The 22,040-nt window shown below is 37.0% G+C and overlaps 2 protein-coding genes and 1 long non-coding RNA gene across 4 annotated transcripts; 1 reads left to right on the top strand and 2 right to left on the bottom strand.

Moving 5' to 3' along the window:
- Positions 1–686: 686 nt before the first annotated feature.
- Positions 687–7,285, bottom strand: ngb (neuroglobin). Its single transcript, XM_049463933.1, has 5 exons — positions 6,918–7,285; positions 6,530–6,779; positions 5,791–5,899; positions 5,503–5,622; positions 687–3,067 (listed from the first exon to the last, which is right to left on the bottom strand). Exons 2-5 carry the CDS (start codon positions 6,625–6,627, stop codon positions 2,915–2,917), a joined length of 480 nt encoding a protein of 159 aa, XP_049319890.1. The 5' UTR covers positions 6,628–6,779; positions 6,918–7,285; the 3' UTR covers positions 687–2,914.
- On the top strand, positions 3,747–21,485 carry LOC125781039 (uncharacterized). Of its 2 annotated transcripts, none has more exons than XR_007424088.1 (4): positions 3,747–4,043; positions 5,581–5,638; positions 7,276–7,451; positions 21,313–21,485. It is a non-coding gene; the product is annotated as an uncharacterized LOC125781039 (long non-coding RNA). The 2 variants fall into 2 exon arrangements; XR_007424087.1 differs by lacking the exon at positions 3,747–4,043 and adding an exon at positions 4,186–4,305.
- On the bottom strand, positions 12,426–21,340 carry fam161b (FAM161 centrosomal protein B). The gene is made up of 9 exons (XM_049463931.1): positions 21,203–21,340; positions 19,320–19,624; positions 17,877–18,358; positions 16,451–16,791; positions 16,206–16,327; positions 15,570–15,737; positions 15,345–15,444; positions 13,863–14,041; positions 12,426–13,281 (listed from the first exon to the last, which is right to left on the bottom strand). The coding sequence occupies exons 1-9, from the start codon at positions 21,218–21,220 to the stop codon at positions 13,200–13,202; spliced, it is 1,797 nt and encodes a 598-aa protein (XP_049319888.1). The 5' UTR covers positions 21,221–21,340; the 3' UTR covers positions 12,426–13,199.
- Positions 21,486–22,040: the final 555 nt, after the last annotated feature.

Here is a 22,040-nt window from a genome sequence, read left to right as displayed (position 1 = left end):
GCACTTCTTGGCCTGTGTGGGCATTTGAGATCGTTCCTAGACCTGACAGTCAGCTCGGAAAGTGACATTTACAATAACGCAGGGTAATTGCATCTAGAAACGCCTCATCTGCTGCAGAGAGCCAGTGAGAAGTGTTGGGTACTGGAGCTCAAACCAACCTCAATATCTCAACGACCCTGAAATTGTCACTCTGGGTTTGGCTTATTAGACAGAGAAAGAGAAAAAGAATAAAGCATAACGCCATGCACATCATTACTGATGAATACCACCGATTCCTGGCAACGAGATAAGATGTGATATGTATAATTATTTGTAATGATTGGTACTCAGGGAATGGTTCTAGGAAAAAATACAAGCGATATTCCATGTGTGTTTTGTCAAGGAATGCCTATGGAAATACTGGATGTACTCATAAAAAATGATGGGGAAAATGATATTTAATAGGACGTCACTGTTTGGTCTTTTTTTTTACATATTAAATTGTCAAATCAATGGTTTGGACAATGGTCCTGTGGTTTTTCTTCATCTATGATTTTGATTTCTCTCACAGAGTTATTGAAGACATCTGGGACACAAGGTCTGAGACATCAACAAAACATCAGGCAAGTCTATGACACATAAATATATAGCAACAGACAGTGGAGACATGTTCCATCAAATAATGCCCTTACTCCAGACAAAATGGCTCATGGAATAATCTTTATTCATGTCACTTAAACACGTGTGATCCAAACAAATCCTGACAGAAAACAGGCTTGACGGAGCCCAGTACAGTCTGAAGTTACAGCCGGGTTGCTTGAAGAAGCAGAAGATTTGTTTGTGAAGCATCAGTATTTTTGGTTGAGGAGTCAGGTCATATCATCGCTGTTCTTTAGCAGCTACATAAGTGAGGTAGACATCCAGACACTTCAGTTACAAGAGAATACCAAGAGAATAAAGAATATTACTGGATTAAATACAGCGTTACACTCACACAAAACACGTCAAGGAATAAATAGATATGGACCACAACATATTTGTGTTTAATGAGTGCCGTTAAAATATTTACGCTCTTAAACACTGCAAAAGAGAATTTACCTGTTAATCAGTTAAATCAACAGAAGATCATCTTTAGTGACAATACCATGTATTTCAAATGGTAAACCAGCATATCTGGTATGTAATTTATCCCTTTGTCTTGACTATGAGAAAAAAAAACATATAATATACAAACAAAATTCCATAAAGCACCACAAAGTAGTAACAATATACCATTTTCTATCCACATACACTTTGCAATACAAAAATAGGATATAAATACAGTAGTTGTATCATACAGAGAAACAAATACAATGCCACAGACTAGTAAATTAGCTTGAATATAAATTGTGTAGTGTATGCTCTACACAATGTCATTGTCAGTTGGTATGTTTTAACCCCTTATCCTCCCTGACTTATTACATCCCAAGGATTACTAATCGGTAAATAGCTGCAAAGACATGCAAATTGTGCAAATGCGAATTGTTCCTAAGTTATTACAATGGAGGGAAAAGCCAAGAACCACTGGTGTTCCGAGGAGTTTAAGAGGTTAAAATACTTGGCATTATCAATTAAATGTAGCAATGCAGTATTCCCAAATAAGCAGGATAATAATATTTTGGCAGTGCTATTGAGATACTGTGATACATTATATTATTTATAGCAGCAAAAAGGAGATCATCGCTTTTAAAAGAATTAACACTTATACTAACCAAAATGTCCATGATCCATGATCTATATTTGTTACATATGACTTATACAATGTGCAATCCATGTAGACAAACACTATCCCAAAGCAGAGTTTTTTTTTTTTATTAAATTCATTCAGATTTCATCTTTGTGATGCCAGCATCCTAAATTTTAGCTGTAATGGTGATAACAATACTCACCCCGTTCTAAATCAGTGAGGAGATCAGTCACTGTTGCTGGGACAACATGTACTATATGATATAACAGTCTCTTTATGGTAGGTAACAGTCTGGCCAAGTCTTCAGTCAGTATATAAAAAAATAACTGTATGAAACATGAATATGTAAGGTAATAACGTGGCATTTAATAACTAACAGTCTTTGAAATTGTGTGGGAAAGCTTATGTAACAGTCCTTAGCATTCATTCATTGCAGAAATAGTAATCCAAAAGGTTAATTCTACAATGTTAAATTCCCCACTGTGGGACTAATAAAGGATTCTTATTCCTATCTTACCTTACAGCTGAGAAACCTTTCTCAGCTGCTAACATGCTTTTTTAGGTTTACTTTCACACTTAGGTAAGGATCTATGCACCTTATATACTGTGTGGATAAATAAATGAAATATTATCCTTTATGTCCATCAAGGTTATTCACTGTACCAGAATATACACAGCACATGCGATTCATAATCAGCTCATCAGAAAAGTAGTCGAAATGTTACGGGAGCTTTGTAGATCAGAGCTGAAGCTTTAAGAGAAGAGTTCTAGCCAAGGCTTTCAGCTCTGGGTGGTACAGACTGACTGGTGCATAGTCAACTCTATGTTTAATGACACTCATGTAAAGAACATCAAAACAGCACAACAGCCATTACAGAGAGTTGGAGGAGACACATCAAGCCAATATATACAAGGCAAGTTCCAGTCGTGAAGCATCAACCTTAAACTATCCATCTCCACCAGCATGCTGTCTGCTCTTCAAAAGATCAAACCTACAAATTATTGCCCCCAAAGCTTTCATCATCTCTAACCACTCGCTAGAAAAAGATCAGATGGCATACACCAGTGATATTCAGGCAGTCGGCACCATGACTACCTTATGCGCACAGAGTACTGTGTCCTCTCTGGCCAAACTACTCTATAAAGCAGCCACAAATCTGTCAGTGGTGGACCCGGCTTCAGTGTAAAGCTTACTTTATCTTCTGCTGCTCAGTTGGACTTGTGTTCTCCATTTTTGGCCCATCCTCTGGTCATGGCAGACACTACAATGGTGTACATGTTGAGCCAGGCCTGGCGCAGGGCTGTGGTGTAGGCCGTGCCTAGACTGCACTGTAGCATGTAAAGCAGGGACTCTCCAACCAACTGAACAGGACAGATAGGAACATGCAAATAACATGGTTACAATAATATTAAAATGCTGTTGCGAAAATATGATTTTGACAAAAAGCATTAGTTTGGCCAAGCATCCACTGTATTCCAGCTTCCAGATTATCTATTTTGTGGGATTTCTTGAGTTTCTTATAGAATCAGGCAGTGATGCGATTTATTAAAATGATTACATTTATTATTTCAGTGAATTAATCATCCAGTGCAGCAGATTCATATTTGCTCCAGTGGGGTTGGGTAACATTTATGGAAAATGTTTGAATGTTTCTCATTCATCTATTCTCATTCAATGTTTTTCTTTCTTTAATTTATTTTCTACATTGTAGATCAAAAAGTTAAGAGACACATATGGAATTATTAAGTAAACACAAAAAAGTGATTGATGGAAGATGGCTGATTTGGGATGAGCTAGAGCTTCACAGCATGAAGGAGCACCTCCAAGAACTATTTCAAGATGCTGAGAAAACTATTCCAGGTGAGGCAGCTGTTATATAGCACAGCATCCTTTTGTGAATGCTCTAATTTTGTAATCAAATTATTTATTTTGGATAAATATACCAGTGGAACCCTTTGTAATCTCACAAATGAACAGTGCATTTCTATAGAAAGACCCTGTGCCATTTTTGGCTTTAAACCAAAAGCACAGTGAACTACTTCAAAAATGATGGTGTAAATGAAGTGTTGTCCCAGTCATTAACCACAGCAGTGGCTGCTGAGATTATTATATTAACCATTTTTAAACTCATTAATTGAACCTCACTCCTTTCACTTTATCCTCAACACACAGTAATGAAACGGGAGAATACTAACATGGAGGCAGCATCTAGAGGAATAGCTTGTTAACAGTACAGAGGCTAAGAACTAACTATCTCACAGCATATATAAAGCAAAAAAAATGTGTTGACAAAGCTACCAGTACCTTATTTAGGATACCAGAATGTTAACTAAAATGGTAAGCATATTATTATCATTATTATAAAAGTGTCATTTAGTGCAAATTTTACAAATGTTACATGTGACAGGAAGTTAGTTAGCTAGCTAGGTAGGCAGCTAATCCCAAATTTGATAGCTAGCATGTATGCTAACAGCCATAGAGCTGTTTTGCTAAATGTTCACACTCTCACAGGGAAAATGCAAGATTTCTTTGACTGCACATAATTATGTGTTCTGTATACATTTCTGGGATTTTTCACGCAGCACAGAACAGTATTACAGTAAGTAACAACTTTGTGGTAGTAAAGCAATGTTATGCCCCTGCCTGAAAAAAGCTAGCTAGCTAGTCAGCAAGCAAGTAGTTTAGCTAATCCTAGCTAAGCTATTTAGATACTGGTTGTGCAAAAGTAATGTTACTACAATAATATAATATGGCAAGTTATATTAGCCTCCATTAACTTACATAGCAGATTTTGTTATGATTAAATTACCACTATTAATGTTGAATTAACACTGAGTCTAAAAAATATAACAAGTTTTAATTAAATCGTAGTAAATTGCTGTATACTTTAGCTCCCATGCTAGCTAAAGTGAACTAGAAACCATTGTAACTAACCTTACATGAAACATGTTATGGCTGACTGACTGCATTCATTCTTTTGTTTATTTATTTATTTATTTATTTTTAGGCTCTTCTGGGGAACACCAATTAGTTCCATGGTTTTGTTATTTGGTTATTATTATATATATTATATATAATTTAAAGCCTTATTATTCAGAAACGTGTGTTATTTATTACATTTATTACATTAACTCAAAGGACCCAGATCCATTTCTAAATACTGATTTTTAATTAAGAATTAAATCGGATTAATTCAGTGATTTCATGTGTTTCATGGTATTCTTACTGTGGGAACACGACAAACAAATATTTTTAGACACAACATTTTCATAATTTGTATTTTAACATTTTGTTCCAGAAATCAGGTCAATACTAGTTATAAAGAACGTAAAACATTAAATTAAAGCTTCTTAATTTGTAAAATGCTTGTAACTGAGCTGTAGAAAATGTAAAATGTAAAAAAACATTTTAAAAGGGACTAGCTTTAGTTCCAGCACTAACCCAGCACACTTACATCCTGTTCATAAAGTCAGATGAAGAAACACACATTCAAGCATTGTCTTGTGATGCACTTGGTATATGTCACTTAGGGACTTCATGAGTTAAACTTAAGAATAAAGTGCTGCAAGGAACTTTTATGTAGTTGTGTGTGATGTAGTTGTAAGGGATGAAGGAACATATTGAACTGTTTCTGGATAGCGGAACTGTTGAGCACAGTAAAATGTATTAAGAAGATTTTTCTGGGAAAATCAGTTTTCATTGATGGTGTGTTTAATTCTAGCCTTAATTTTTCGTACTGCAGATACAAACATGCTCTTGATCTCTTTCTAAATGCCAAGAAGTGCTATATACTCACAGCAAAGGACTGGGTATTGACGCCAACAGCTTGGTGCTTCTTGCCGAGGTTCAACAAAAAGTCTTCTAATGTATGCAGGTCATCGAGATGGCTGACAGCTGCGTCAACAACCAACATCACCTGCACAGATGCACAGGTACTTTGTTTCATTCTGTTTTTAAATGTATTTAACATCAGCATTTTACACAAAGCCAGCCTTCAAATGTCAACTATCAATTTTAATCACCCTTAGTCTAGTTAATCATTTATTCATTTATAGAGTGTAGGGGAACAATCTGGTGGTCTCACCTTGGTGACATGCTCCAGGAACTCTGGGCTGGAGAGGCACTCTGGCACGACTCCACAATTGGTTTTGTAGTTGAACAGGGTGAGCAGTGATGGGTCCAACTCAAAAAGCCTGTAAAAAACATCAGCATTGTAGAACTCCAGGAGCATTACAGACCACTCTCTATACATTCAAGGTACTTTGCTGTGTTGTTCTGAGAAGCAATCGATTCTAACAGGAACAGAGATCCTGTCGCCAAGCAACAAGTCAAGCCACTGTGTGAAGTGTGGTGAGATGCATCAGGCAGCCGCGAGATGAATGTTTGATGTGTTTATTTACTTTGGATGGGTCAGGAATTTTAGGTACATATGACTTTCAGGACAGCTCAATTTTAAAATCCTCTGAGCTCTTATGGGTGCTGTTTACTATTGAGCTATTGATTGTTGACAGTTATGAATTATACATTTTAAACCATTACTGTCAAGTCAGACAGCAAATACAGCAACAACTGCAAATACAGCAACAACCTCTACTTTTAAGTAAAAATTAAAAGTTAAATCTTAAAATTGTTTTACATTTATTACATTTATTACACATGGTGTATACTTAGCAGTACACTCTGCAATCTGTTCTGTCCCAACTTTTAACAGAACACCAGAAGATCTGTCTTATTCCCAGACACTGTCACACCATCACTGTATTTCAAACATCTGTCCCCACATACTAAGTAACATGTAGTAGTACTAAGCAAGCATACTCTACCTGGTAAACATGACAATCCCATGTGGGACCTTGTTCTTGCCGAGGCTCTCCCAGCTGTCCCGGATTAGTTCCTTGTCTTTGCCCGTGAGTTTCTCCATGCTGTCAGCGTTCAAAGTGATTGCACTGCCTATTACAGAACAAGTAATATTGCAACAAACTTAAGTGTCCACTCAATCAAGCCAGGACTTCCTGATGCACACTTCCCATTTCCTTAATTCCAGAATGTTGAAGGTCTTTACTTCTGCTCCACCTAAAAAAACAGTGGACAAAACATACAGCTAATTATGTATTTTGGAAAATTAGACAAATTCTGTGTCAATTTAAAAGACTGATGGAATACAGCTTAAACAAAAGACAATTTCTCAGCAAAACTGCCCATAAATGATACCTGATAGCTGACTCTGATGACTCTGCCCTTGTAGTCTTGTGTGCTAGAGTGATGTACCTTTGCTTGCCTGTTCTAGGCTGACCTTGCTTTCTCAGCAGCTGCCTCTCTCGGGCATTGGGATATCAGGGTGCTGTGTGTGAATATGTGCATGTAAAGCCTGCAGTGTTTGCTCTTTCTCTCTCTCTCTCTCTCTCTCTCGCTCTCTCACTTTCTCTCTCTTTCTCTCCCTCACTCTCTGCTCCCTCTCCCCTCACTGAAGCTTTGCTCCCTCACCCACGTTCGATTGATGTGCAGTCAAAGTGAGATGATAAGGTGTCTATCTGGTGTCAGTGCCTCTGTATCTGTCTCCCTTTCCCAGACTTGTTTGTGCATACTCCTACATACTGTCATCCTCCTATACATCGTGCACGCATATAGCCTGCAAATCGGGAGAGAGAGAGAGAGAAAGAGAGAGAGAGTGAAGAGGGAACATATCTGTGGTCCTCAATGCAAGATGCATGATGAAGATGTTACGAGCCACAGCTCCTCCTGCAGGTGAGACCCTGGCCTTCAACAGAAAGGAAAATTTATTTGTTTTCATCACTCATCATGTAGGCAGCTGCAGTAAACACAGTACTCCAAAAATGAAGCATCCCCTTATTCTCTATATTAGGAATCTAAAGAGTAGAAATATATGTGACCCTGATTCTGATTCACTAAATTTATATTAGCAGAATATGGATAGGGTTTTCTTTAACATCAGTATTATTATAGAAAGCAAATGTGCTTCTAATACACACACAGACACAGACCATGAGATGCAGTGAATGCTCTACAGTAATTTTCAGTAAGTTCCATTCGAATCACATTATGGCACTCCACAAAAATTGCATCAGAAACACCACCTAGGAAAAACACAATATGTTTATTTTAATTAATGATGAAAAGTGACAAATAAATTATTGTGCATCACCATATATGTAGTCTGTGTAAATTATATTTCAAAAATCCAATTTCAATGTAAAGTTAGCCTTCCAGAAGTTGGATGTCAATTTGACATCAGAAAGGCATTGGGCTTTACCAATAGACTGACATAAAATAATATTAAGTTGTTGTCTAATGGGGTCACAAACATGATGAAGGTTTTAGGAAGTATTTTCTCCCATTCTTTGTGTAAAAACTTCATTTCAAAATTATCTACAAATTATGTATTAGTTACAGATCAGGACTGCAGGCAGGCTAATACAGTACAGTACCATTGCACAGTAGCTTTAAATGGTATTTGTGACGATTATTGTAGTGCCCGACAAAGATTATTGGCAAAGCTATTGTTGAATGACTTGTTGAATCTAGAGTTGCCAGGTTTGCGTTTTTCCTGCCAAATTGGGCTTGTTTGAAAATCCAGTTGCTGGTGAAAATGTAGGGGTGGTGGGGTGCATTTTTTAGGCTACTTTTTAAAATTATTGTGGCCGCCAATTACAATAATTAGAATGATTACAACAATAAGAATCAGGAGAAAAAAAACGACATGAAGGACAGCATGAAAAGGAAAGAGAGAGAGAGAAAAATCACAATGTAACGAGGTTTTACATATAGAAATGCTTTCTGGTACTTCAAATACAAAAATGTTTTTATAACAAATCATGATATAAATCACTTGTTGACGTCCCCTTATTAAAAACACATCATTATTTAGTGTTTTTATGACTTCATTACTAGCCATAAATTGCCCCTATCCCAATTGTTTTTTGAAATGCGTTGTGGGCCTGATATGAACTAATGGATGAATATTAAAAATATATATTAAGTTGAACATACAAACCATGAAATATCTTAATTTTGTGAACAGCAAAAAGAAATTTTCCAGAAACAGTTTAAGACCTTCTAGATTCTGTATACACTCATAAAATGAAGCTCCCAGTTGTCTCTGTGCCCCAGCAAAACCCAGTTATAGACCTGGAAAGGTACTGCAGCAAACCCACTGCAGCCTGCAGAACTTATTCTTAGCTGTGTTTAACACAGTTCAGGAGCAGATTTAGTGGATGTAGATGTGCTCCACATCATACACCCCTGTAATCTGGCCTGGATTTGGATCAGAGAAAGTTACTGCAAGTCCAAGTAGAAAATAACTTTTCTGACAGTGTTTATGCATAAAAACACATCATACATCAAAGCTTTTCTTAATGCAGCGCAATGTGCCAATCATGTGTGAGAGGATATAGATAAGTTCAGTGATTGAAATGCTTTAGTTCAGTCAGTTCACAGGAGATAGCGCTTGCATTCGGTGTCCTAGGTTCAGAAGTGCAGCGCTGTCACAGTGAGGGACAATCTGTCGGGAAACTGAGTGTGCTTGGATATGATAGGGTAGCAGGAGCAAGCACAGTTGCCATGACGACCTTGCAGGAGCCCTTGAACTTTCCATCATATGATGCTGAAAGCTTAGGCCAAAGCACATCTCTCCAACCCCAGGTTATGGTCTCGTCAGGCTGCACGGTGGCTTGAGTGAATGCGTGAGTGGATATGTACCATCTCTGGCATTTTGGGGAACCTTGTGTTTTGCTAAGATGGGTAAGATGGATTGAAAATGTGGCACCAATACCTTCATACTAACTTGTGTACTGATTGTGTTCTTTTGTGAATATATGAGTATGTTAATGTACAGCCAGGCCACAGTAGGATAAAACACAATAGGAGAACAACTCAGCTTCTTCAGCTTACTTATTTTACCAAGTCATTGTGTTCATATACCTCCTGAAAAAACATCATAGCTGACTCAAGCTGGTTCAGCTGGTTTACCAAGTCAGATTTTGAACAGTGTTTAAAAAGTTTGCTTACCAGTATAGGGTATGTTTTCATGTAGATGAACAGTTGTCAACCAACTTGGCAATCAAAGACCAGCTTAGACAATATTAAACCACTGTGTAGTTCCTTAACAGACTTTTCCAGACTTAATGAAGCCCCACTTCCCAGAATGCACCATTCAGTCAGTTCTAACTGGTCAAATGTTGCATAGTAAAATAGTGTTTGTTATTGTGTTTAGTATACTAGTCTTTAGTTATTGTAATTTCAAATGTAATGTGCATTCCAGCAAATGTACTAAAAGTATTAAAAAAGTAAATTACAGGTCGGCAAGTGGTCCAGCAGGCCACTATGATAGGGATATCGCCGGCTTGAATCCCGGTCATGTAGCTCTGTTGTATCGGAACCCAGTCACTGTGCTTTCCTCCAAGCACACTGGCTACTTGGCAATGCTGCAAATAAATCTTAAAAAAGTAAAAAAGTAAGTGACATACTCAGATAAACAACTTATAATAAAACCATGACAGAGTCTTAGACAGAGGCTAAATATAGTGAAGTTTAGTTAGTGTCCCTGTCGTCTGTTATCAGTCAGAGAAATTGTCATTTGTAAGTCAGCCACTCTTTAGCCAAAATGTTCTAATGTTAATTAATTCTTCATTAGCAAAAGAAAAAGTTTTCCAATAAAAACCTGTAATAAGGTGAGTACTGGCACTTTTTTCCACTTCAGGCACTGGGTATTAACTGTAAATGTCACATCCTCGCACATGATTAAATATACGCTGTAGAATTGTGTGAAGAGATTGACTGAATATTACAGTCTTTTTCTTAAGGTTTACTTTAGAAAATATTTCTTTGGCTTATGTTTTGTTAAAAGGCTTGTGGATTTTTTAGGTGGTGTTTGGATATCTTCAAGGAGAAGTCCATTTTAATTAAGATGTGGGGCCCTATTATATAGACCTATAGGCGAGCCGTCAACCACACATCATACAGCTGGATTTAGGGTGTGTCGTGTGTCTTTGGTATCATGAGGACGCAAAAAGCATGCCTTGTGCAGCTCGAAACGTGCGTAAGGCATGTATTAATTCTCTTAATGAATAATGGGTGTGTTTTGGGCGTAACGGGAAGTAAAGCAATCAGCGTTTCTCTTGCCATTTCCTTTAAGAGACAGCGTGGCACTTCGCGGATCTCAGCAAAGGAAACTGACCTGTGTGCTCATGCTGTGAAGGTGTGCTAGCAGGTAATTTACAGGAACAGCAATGTTATTTTATTTTGTAAGTTGTTTATTGTTGATGTAAAAGCTAGATTCGCATGCTGCAGCACTTATGTGTGTTTGTGTAAAGAGCGGTAGTGTATGCGGGCTTAGCATGTGCTTCGCACACGGCGCACCTGCATAGCTAAGATAGGTATGGACGGATGAATATTGACTGTTGTCAGAGTTTAAATCGGTCAGTGGCGCACCTGTGTTTTTCTAAACACGTCAGAAATGTACCTTAACACACCTTATTTTCATACCACCAATCCCATTCGTTTAGATATAGTTCTAAACTCCGATGCTGTTTCAATGCTGTGGGCACAAGGCTTGAAAATAGACTCTTGATGGGATGTAAGGCAGCAAAGAGCATCACAATGCACCTTGCCCAGAGTACATAGGGCCCATGGTGTCTTCAATGGCCGTCACTGCTGTACCAGACATGATATGATGAAAACAGCTTTTTGACACAACATTTTGTGCAGACAAATCATTTTCATATGATCTTGCTTCTTATCTTAAACCCAGATTTGTGCAGAATTGACTAAACAGTGTTTTAGTCTTTTCTTTGTCTCATATAAGTATGTTTGTACTTCCAAGAGAATACTTGCTGCATTGGGAAAATCACCACGTATATACCAAAAGATTATATAACTCAAAAGATTTCAGAAATACATTCAAAGCAAGCTGGAACATTTCTGTTTTAATAAATCAAAAAAGAAATCAGAAATAGGTTTGGAGTTTGAGTGTTCACTGTGAGTTCAGACTGAGTAGTACACTCTTGATGTGGTGGGCTGCTAGGGCAGTACACTAACATTAGTTTTTTTTTTTACGATGATAAATAGCCAACGCTGTTTACTTTAGAGGTGCTGTGGTTCTGGAAACATCCTCAAAATTTACATCTCACAAATATGAACTCCAGATGGGTCCTGAAAGGAACTTATATCACGTTATTCCTGAAATTATTCAAATAGAGTGTGGTGAATAAAGCTGTCCTCTGTGACGGTTATAGGTAATAATTACGGCACTGCTGTCCATCATCACCTTGACTTTGTAGTGCCACAGTTGACATACAGCGGGGTGAAAGTATATTTACTGCGCTCTATGGTTAAGTTTCCCCGATTTAATGTTTGTTAATGTTTGGTGGTTGAAAACCCTTGGGGGACCAACCACTGCAGCCTTTAAAGGTGTAATGCCATCTGTGTGGTGGCAAACATGAATTATTGGGCAGTAAGTAAAACTCAAGCAAACACACAGCTTTTAATATTCGGTTCCCCTGGTTACGAAGAATTTGTTTTTGGCTCCCAGGAGTTTCTCCACAGCTCTGGACACATTTAGAATCATAAAATACCAACTGGCTTTTGACTTTTTTTATTGTTATTTATTATTATCATTATTTAAAAGACAATTGTGCCTGACCAGAACGTATTTGATAACCATAATCATAAGTAAACTTAAACTAATGTAAGACTAATTAAATACAACAAAGATAAAATATACAGTGTCTATCAAAAGTTTGGGAACACCTAACTTTTCCAAATGTTTTTCAATTGCATGATTAAACCAGTTTAGTTTCCTTAACACTATGAAATGAAAAAGTACTGAAGGAATACAATATCTATTTTGCACTTGTGCTACCTCCAAATAATGCCAAATCCCAAACATTTTTTCCCAGTATGTGCCTGGTCACTTCATGTATCTCCAGCATCAGGTTATATACATTAGGTAAAGCCAAGCCACATAAAAATGCAAGTGTAAACGCACCCAAGACACATTTAAACAGATACAACTCTCGATTTGTCATGTCGCCATGTCACTTGCCTCTGGTTGCTAAATTTGTACCACAAATGGTGTAGAAAATGAATGACCACTTCTGGCTTTGTCACCTGCTAGTGTGCTTTTACTTTGTGCTAACACTAAAGGGCACACTTTTTTGGACAGGCTGAGAGATACAGAACCAGCACAGAGAGCATTATGCAAGCCTGACATACAGTAGCAGTGTCAGACACTCTGTTCTCCTGATTACATATAAGTGGGGCATGTTACGTGAAGCTGTAAGGCTGTTAATTTAGGAGAAAACAGGAACAAATTCTACATAATGTTGCTTTAGCTGAAAAGTAAAAACAATGAGGCAGGCAAGGTGTTCCCAAACTTCAAATGTCCTAGCAGCACAAACATGCCAGCATTCTTGTGTCTGACCATGGCACACTCCCCACCAAACACGCCGGATTTTCTTTCCAGCAGCGTGACCACTCTCAGCAGACCTCTTCCTCTTTGGTTTTCTCGCTTTCTTCCGTTCCCTCCTCATCTTGGATGCTGTTGTTCCCCCATCCTTCCCTACAGCAATTGGAGTTTATAAGAACCTCTGTCTTTACAATCATGACATCAATGAGAGCATATCCAAGCAAAACATAATGCGTCCTTCTATATGAAAGTTTAGCATATGGCTCATTGGGTTTCCAGTAAAGGAGACAGATTTAACTGTAATGTGTATGTCACGGCCCATTAGAGAGGAACTAAAATTAGGCCGCCCTGTTACACCAGGATAAGTATTTTACATGCTGCTTCATGGTTAACTCAGTGTTTGATGATGTGGCATCATGATGAAAACATGCCACTTATAGAATCAGTCAGCTTAAAAAAGGAAAGAACAAAAGTAAGTGCTATTATTGTCACAAATGCTAAGTAACAGATTCAAACACATTCAAACTATTGTACAGTATAAAACAAATGTCTGCACACTAGAGCTGTAACAATACATCAGCATATCATATTAGAAAAATTTGATTGAAAATGTTCTTTTAAAATGTTAAATGATCTAATGAACTGTATCATAAATAAATACAATTATTTATTTATTTTTTTTATTTTACAAGAAAGAAATGAACTTTGTTAATCATTACACCTGTATTGCATACCTTTCCTGGATTTCAGATTCAGAACCATGTTGATCACCATCACTTTCAGTATCAGAGCCTTTGCTTCTTGCCGTTTTGCTTTTGTCATTTTCTCCTTTTGATCGTACAAAGTTTTCATCCAAGCCTGCTTGCTGTAGGGTGCTTCTGTACCTGCGTTCTGCATCAGTCTTAGCATTTTTCTAAGAAAAAATATTAACAATAAAACTGGATCAGAAAGAAAAATAAGTTAAGCACAGTTGCACTTGCTGGGTAAAATACAGTTTGTGTATGTAAAGAGGTGCTTAAAATTCTTTAAAAAACATTGAATTTTCAATATTTCTGCATAAATTTGATCAAAAACTGTGAAAATTTCTAAACTTTTAGATTTAGCTGGACATTTTAAAGTGAATTTAGAAACATAAAATAATCTCTGAAGAGTTTAAATTCCACAAATCCACAAAAAGACTTTATTTTATACAACTAAAGGAAATTTAGCACCATTATTACTCTCTCCAGGATTGGACCACCAACAAAGATCACGCAAAGAGCAAGACATGCTATTAGAGTTCACAAAGGAACCCATGGTAATTACTACGAAATTAGATCTTTCTCACGTTGGCTCATTTTAATGTTCATACATCCACTATCAAGAGAACACTGACCAACAATGGTGTGCATGGCAGGGTTGCAAAAAGAACCTGGCTGCCTGTCAGCAGTTTGCTTAATACTAAGCAAGAGGACTATTGGAACAATATTTTCCGGACAGAAAAGGCAAAAATAAATCGTAAAGGAGACTGGAAAACATTGCATTGCAGCATAAATTCTTTATCCCATCTGTGAAACATAGTGGTGGTAGTAACATGGCTTGTTTTGCTGCATCTGGGCCAAAACAGCTTACTATCACTGGAATAATTAATTCTGAATTATTCCATGAAATTCTGAAGGAAATTGGCCAGGACATCTGTTTGTGAGCTGAATCTCAAAAGAACAAGTCAGTGACCCTAGCACACAATATGTTCTACCAAGGGATGATTGAAGAAGAAAGCTAATGTTTTGAAACAGCTAAGTCAAAATCCAGACCTTAAGATAATAGAAATATTGTGGAAGGACCTAAGCAGCAGTTCATAGGAGGAACTACACCAATATAACTTGGTGTATATATAATATAATTTTGTATGGAGAGATGGGCTACAATTCCTTCAATCTAAAGAAAAGGCCTAATTAACTTTAGTTGCAGTTATAACTGCACAAAGGGGTAACACCAAATACTAAACGCAAAGATTTGCATACTTTTGCCACTGTTTGTTTCAATAAATGAATAAGCAAATCAGCAAATTTTGCTCATTTATTTGCTTTGTTTTCCTTATAGACTTTTAGGACTTCTAGTAAAATCTAAAGAAGTTTTAGGTTAATTTTATACAGAATAATAGAAAATTCTAAATTTTGAAGCGCCATGATAAATGATTATGAGGCAATTCTATAATTTTAAAAATGCACTTTTACCTGTGAGACTTGTTCAAAAAGGTATGGGCGGACTGTCACTCGAGCTTTCATTTCCTTCAGGTCTTTTTTATAATCTTTCACCCGTTCTTGATCAGCCTGCCTACAGCAAAAATCATATTTCAAACAACATTTCTCAGGTATGCCCCATCAGTTTATGTACACACGGCATGTTGGAAATCGCTCTGAAGAAGAAAATGTAAATGTAACTATAAAAAAAGTGCTGACCTGTGCTGTTTCAGTTTCTGCTGATAGACGTCTTTCAGGCTCTTATGGGGGTCCATGGCTTTTGCCCGTGCTACCAGCGCTCTGCTCATGGCTTGGGAATTCATATGGTGTTGCTTCATCCACTCTGCATGTTCCTGCTCCTTACTGTCCCTCAGCTCCATAGACTTCCTGGATGGTGGGAAAATAAGGTAAAAAGTGGTTAGATGGTGCTCTATCGCCATATTACTCCCAGTGTGATGCTGGTTAGCACAGGTGTCTGTTAACTGATTTATCGGAGCTGGGGTGCTACGCTTTCCTAGGAGTGTGTTGCCTACTCTTAATGATGCTGCAGTTCAAAAAGATGCACTGACTACCTACAGATACACAGGAGGAGGCATGTGCTAGCCTTCACCCTCCTATTATGGGGGGGGGGCATTAATGACAGAGAGAATTCATATGAACAGTGATTGGTTAATTGACCTTCCAAATTAGGGGGAAAAAACAGGGTACAATTAAAATGTATTTAAAAAATAAATATTTTAAATTGACTTCCAGACTTGCACTAAAACATTACTAGATAACTACGTAAGTATACGTTAATAAGCATGACCTAAATGTTCTTTCTTTTAAAGAGGCTTTCTAAGGCTTTCTGCTCACCTTATAGCCATAGACCTTTTTCTGGCAGCATCTGTTATGTAGGTAGGAAGAGTGTCCATGGATAACGATGTCAAGCCACCATATGAAATGCTTCTCCTTAGACTGCTCTTGCTTATGGAGCTCTAATGATAAGAAAAGTTACAGTGCATGTAAGTCATTTAATGAAATGTTTTGTGACATAAACCTTAATCTTAATTTACAAAAAAAGACATTCATTGTCTTTGGATGATGAATGCTAAACCAACCAGTGATTGGTCTGTGTAGGCCCTACTCTGACGTGGCTGGAGAGTTGATGTGCGCAGCTGGAACGGTTGGCAGCGGGTGACTTCTTTCTTTACAGCTGCCTCCATCATTTTTTTCTGGAAGGCCTGGTGCAGTTTATTGAAGTCAGGGACCTCAGCATTGGTCTTTGGTTGGAAGGAAGGTCTCTGCTCTAGGAAGCCCAGCACCCTGCTCTTGGTCCTCTGGGAAGTGCGGGCCTGCTGACCATGCACTCTGGGCACCTGGATCTGGATGGGGGCTGAAGAGGCCCTGAGTGTCTCCTGAGCCCTCTCCTGAATGCGGATTTTCCTCTTCTGCTCTTCCTCTGAAGAGAAGTTAATTAAAAGTTAGAAGCTAGGTAAAGAAGTTCAGCTTAGCAAAAATGAACAAAAATTTAAGTGCAGTTAGTGCACTTTAGGCTTCAAAATGGCCATTATTGTTTGTAGCTTATGCAATAGTGTAATATTGTCTGTTTTTTAAATACTTGATTTTTTTCATGGAGATCCTGAAAGCTTCGTCTCTAAAAGCCATTACATAAAATGATGAATATTCTGCCACATACTGTGATTAATAAACTGCGAGTTTAGGTGGCTTCCAGTTTCCTCTTTTTAATAAGTAGAGCTATGAATGAGAGCTATGCAGGTGTTTAAAGGAGGAATAATTAGTGAAGCATTGCAAAGACTTTGTCATGGACACGTGAACAATGCAGAGAGGAAAAGGGGTTTTATTATTTTAATAATATATTTATTTTAAAAAATATTTGTTTTGTGGACATTGTTACTTATAGGTTTTCATATTACCACCACAATAAAAAAAATCTGTAGTTTTTCATATGAAACCTCTCTGAATGATTTTAATTTGTCGTAAAGGTTGTTCCATTTTGGGAAAAGGAACATGCCTGAAGCACCTCCCCTTTCTAATCAAACACCCTATAAATCCCTTGGACTTCTCTTCTCTTGTCATGATGAGTTTTTGCCAGTCTCCACCGCCCTCCAACTCTCCAACTATTTCCTGAATATCAATAAGCTGTTGTCATGTTTCGAACCAACAAATGATTGACATGATGAACAAAGTGATTTACAATTGCAAGTTTACACAACTACTAGATAACTACTAGAATACAGCTGCATTAGCCTCATAGTTCCAGGACAGAACTAAATAATCAAAGGCTGAGAGGAGGCTGAGAGCTACACATGATACTAATTTAAGGACAATTATAATAATTTGTAGAGCAAGACTAACAATTTTATAGCTCATTTATCTTACTGCTTATATTTCATATGCTTTACAAGCTCTCACCATGGGTAATAAAGTGAGTCAGTGAGAGAGTAAGAAAGCACGGAATTGGCTGAGGATGAGGCACAAATTATGCTTTGTGATTTATGACAATAACATTTGAATGAACAGCACCTTTTAAATGTTGTGAGATGGTTGGGTCTGTTACGGCTTTAGGTATGTTTTTTCTTCGTAAGGCATGCTTGCTGTTTTCTGTCAGTTTGTCTGTGTCTTTTTCCTGTTTTATCCTGTCTTTCTTTTGCTCTCGCTGGTGGAAGGTGAACGGCTGCTGCATGGACAGGAGGAACTCTTTCCTCTGCTGTATTCCCTCCTGCCTCGTACGTTCCTGCTCGCGGACTGCGTCGTCATAAAGGGACATGTGGACATGCTCAGGGACCGGTGTAGCCTGGAACTGCTTCTGACACTCAGCCCACTCCATCTCTTCTTTTTCAAATCTGCTCTGCACTTTGGTCTGGAGAAGAGTCTGTCTCTGACTGCCTTGAGACTGAGTAACATGTGCACTCGAGGCCCAGGCACGAGTTGGATCGGAAGACTTTCTCTGGTTCATCTTGATGCTCAGGTCAGGTGTGGAGGTGGATCTCTTTGGTCGATTAAACCTTTAGGTTCAAAAGAACAGCAGCATTAATATCAACAGTATCCAACTACACTCATGTATGTGTATCGTTCATTATACCACAGTTAGTTCCGACACTGAAGTGTGATTGGCTGAAAGGCGTTCTATGAGTGCCATTGTGAGCCGATAATGCACTGCAACCTAAGCTCTCCATGTATTACTCCGCCACACACAGGTAACCTAGCAATGATGCAGCGCTTACCAGATTGTATTTTCTTGTCCTCTTTAACATAAAATCTTTCAACAAACAGCGATAATGGATCAGTGGTTTAATCGCAATAATTCACTTGAGGTTCGTGCTATAATGGCCTGCGGCCTCGTGCCTATGACCGCAGCACAGCAGTGCCAATATTACACATTATAGCACTCCCTCTCGTGTATTATTGCTTAATTATAGTACACTAATTGTCAAATTAGTTTCCTTTCACCCGTAACTTGCCCATAAGGCCTGGTGCCAGAACACCTTTGGTCTTCACTACAAGCACTGTTTAGCCCAGTGTTACAGTAATAAGGTCCTGCAATCATTTGCCATAACTCTTTGTGCTATAACAGTACAATGCTTATCCACATACTGCTGCCAACTCAAGAGCTTGGCTTAACGACACAGATACTGTGTCACTGCCAGCCCCATTGCCAGACCAACCCCCTAGTTAAAAGTATATGGGATGTTATTAACTCTTCAGCCCTACTGCATAATCTGCAGCAACTGCGAGACTATTCAAGCTGCAACACCATTGGGAACCTCTACATACAATTCCATGCTGAGACATCTGGCACCTCACACTTCTGTGTGTGTAGCTTAATAAATATGGACCACATTTTAACTATTTATTGAACCTTGTTACCTTTATCTTTCCTCTGAATAGTATTTCCATTCAACACTTCTTTCTAAATTGTGCTGTATCGGAATAAGTCAGTCTTCTATTGAGTGAACTTGTGCTTACGTGTCAATATTTCCTCGGTTTTTATTGTTGTTTTCCTTAAGACCGTTGGTATAGAGTGAAGAGTCTGTGCTTGCAGCAAGCAAAGAATTCTGCTGTATTCTACTTTCTAGACCAGCCTGAAGCTGCAGCTGGATCTCCTGAAGCTGCTGCTGCTGTGTAGCTTTGAGGACCTCTAAATGCTGCTCCAGAAATATCTTAGACCTCTCCTTGTCATCTAGAAAGGAATGTAGGCTCTCTGAAATTCTCATTATGCCTCCCTGAGTAATGCTCTCCTCAGACGCGGAATCTTCTAAAGGGGGAAAGGCCTGAAAAAAAGAGAAGTATTTTAAATATGTTTTAGATCAAAGTGTTTATTATACATACACACATGCACCCATATATGCAGAAATGGTAAAAAAATATATATATTAAAATATACACTGTATGTAGGTTTAAGTTTGTAGTAAAACATGAAAATTAATTGCAAACTTTTGAACAGTAAGGTAGCTACATTAAACTGTGGAATTTCCAGTAGAAAATAACTTAACAGAATTAAAAAAACTGGTTAGTCTAGGCCTACACTAGGTTAAAACAGAACAGAACAGAATAATTAAAAACAGAACAGCATGGTGTTAACTAGACACAATTAGACTAGAACAAAACAGAATACTCTAGAATAAAACTAAGTAGTTAAAATTTAAAATAACAGAATAGAATATACCAGGGTATAACTGAATATAATAGAATAAAACAGAATACACTGTACTCTACTATACTATTAATATTCTGTTAATAAAATAGAACAAAATACAATGTACTGTAGAGTATTCAATAATCAGAATGTAATAGAGTAGAACAGAACTGTACAGAATAGAATAAAATAAAACGGAATAGAACAGACTGAATTAAATATATTATAATAGAACAGAATTTAATATATTATGTAATAAAATGGAACAGAATTGAATATATTATAATAGAATAGAATTGAATTGAATATTATTTAATAGAATAGAACAGAATTGAATATATTAGAATAGAATAGAATTGAATATATTATTTAATAGAATAGAACAGAATTGAATATATTAGAATAGAATAGAATTGAATATATTATTTAATAGAATAGAACAGAATTGAATATATTAGAATAGAATAGAATATAATTGAATATATTATTTAACAGAAGAGAACAGAATTGAATATAGTAAAATATAAAAGAATTGAATATATTATTTAATAGAATAGAACAGAATTGAATATATTAGAATAGAATTGAATGTATTATTTAATAGAATAGAACATAATTAAATTTATTATATAATAGAATAGAACAGAATTGAATATATTATAAAATAGAATAGAACAGAATTGACTATATTATAATAGAATAGAACAGAATTGACTATATTATAATAGAATATAACAGAATTTAATATATTATAATAGAATAGAACAGAATTTAATATATTATAATATAATAGAACAGAATTTTATATACTATAATAGAATAGAACATAATTTTATATATTATATAATAGAATAGAACGTAATTTAATATATTATATAATAGAATAGAACGTAATTTAATACATTATATTATAACAGAGCAGAACAGAACGCTGCTGGGTCGATGGTTCGGTTTCTGCAGAGCGGAAATAACTGAGGGAACGGCTGTCTGCGGAAACTGTTTGCTGTTACCATGGCAACCATAACGCCAAATCCACAACACGTCGTTATTTTGGTGTAAACGGTGTAAAAGAGATCGCTATACTGTGATCTGAGTTCCCTTCAGCCGCTGATCAGAGATTAAAGGTTAAACTAAGACTGAGCAATGTTATATGATCGAATTTGTCTTATTGAGAATGCAGTTTAACTGATCAGTCCTGCTGTTTATTCCTCACCCGGGTCTCCTGCTTCATGGCGCGTTCAACACTCTATGGTCAAAAACCCGAGAAAACGCGACAAAATCCGAGAAAATCCGATGATAATATTTTACTTCTCATTTCCACAGAACAGCCAGCAGACGCATCTGGCCCTGATCTCCAGCGCTCTTCTGGTCCCCGCCCACCGGCAGCGCCGCGAGCCCGACTCTCAACTGCACTGTTTAAAATGATTGTCCTTTCTCTGTTAGATTAACAATAAAATATCACAGCATTGCATGAGATAATCTGTAGAATACCATAGAAAAAAAAAAAAAAAAAATTATATGCATGGTCTTTATATACAATTCCTCTCCAAAGCTATAGATGGCGGTAAATGTAGTCCAGTTTGCTGCAAACATGACGCATTTTGTGCATTACTGAGACTTTTATTTTTTAATGTTTTTCTTTTGGTGTAACCCTGACATTTTAAAGAGCACTGAGTCCATTTATAATTTTTTCTTAATGTCTCTTTTTTCGTTTTTATTTATATTTATATGTAATTTATGCGTTAATTGCCATTTATGTATCTATACCAGTCAAAAGTTTGGACCTTCATTTCTTAAATAATGTTTTTTCTTTACTTGGGTTGAGTAGTTCTTGCTATAAAATTGATTAGAACATTACTCAAATATAGCTTATTACTATATACTAACTCTACCACTTCACAAATGATGCTCTCAAACACATTAAGAGGCAAGAAATTAAATTAATTCACTCTTCAAAAAGTCCAGCACAGCTTTTAAATACATTTAAGGGGATTTTGTCACTTCATAAAGTCATAAAGCTGACTGAGAAAATTCAGCAATGAATAGTTTAT

The sequence above is a fragment of the Astyanax mexicanus genome, chromosome 14, assembly GCF_023375975.1.
Source record: "Astyanax mexicanus isolate ESR-SI-001 chromosome 14, AstMex3_surface, whole genome shotgun sequence".
In the NCBI taxonomy this organism is placed as follows: domain Eukaryota; kingdom Metazoa; phylum Chordata; class Actinopteri; order Characiformes; family Acestrorhamphidae; genus Astyanax; species Astyanax mexicanus.
This window is presented reverse-complemented; position numbering and strand designations above follow the sequence as displayed.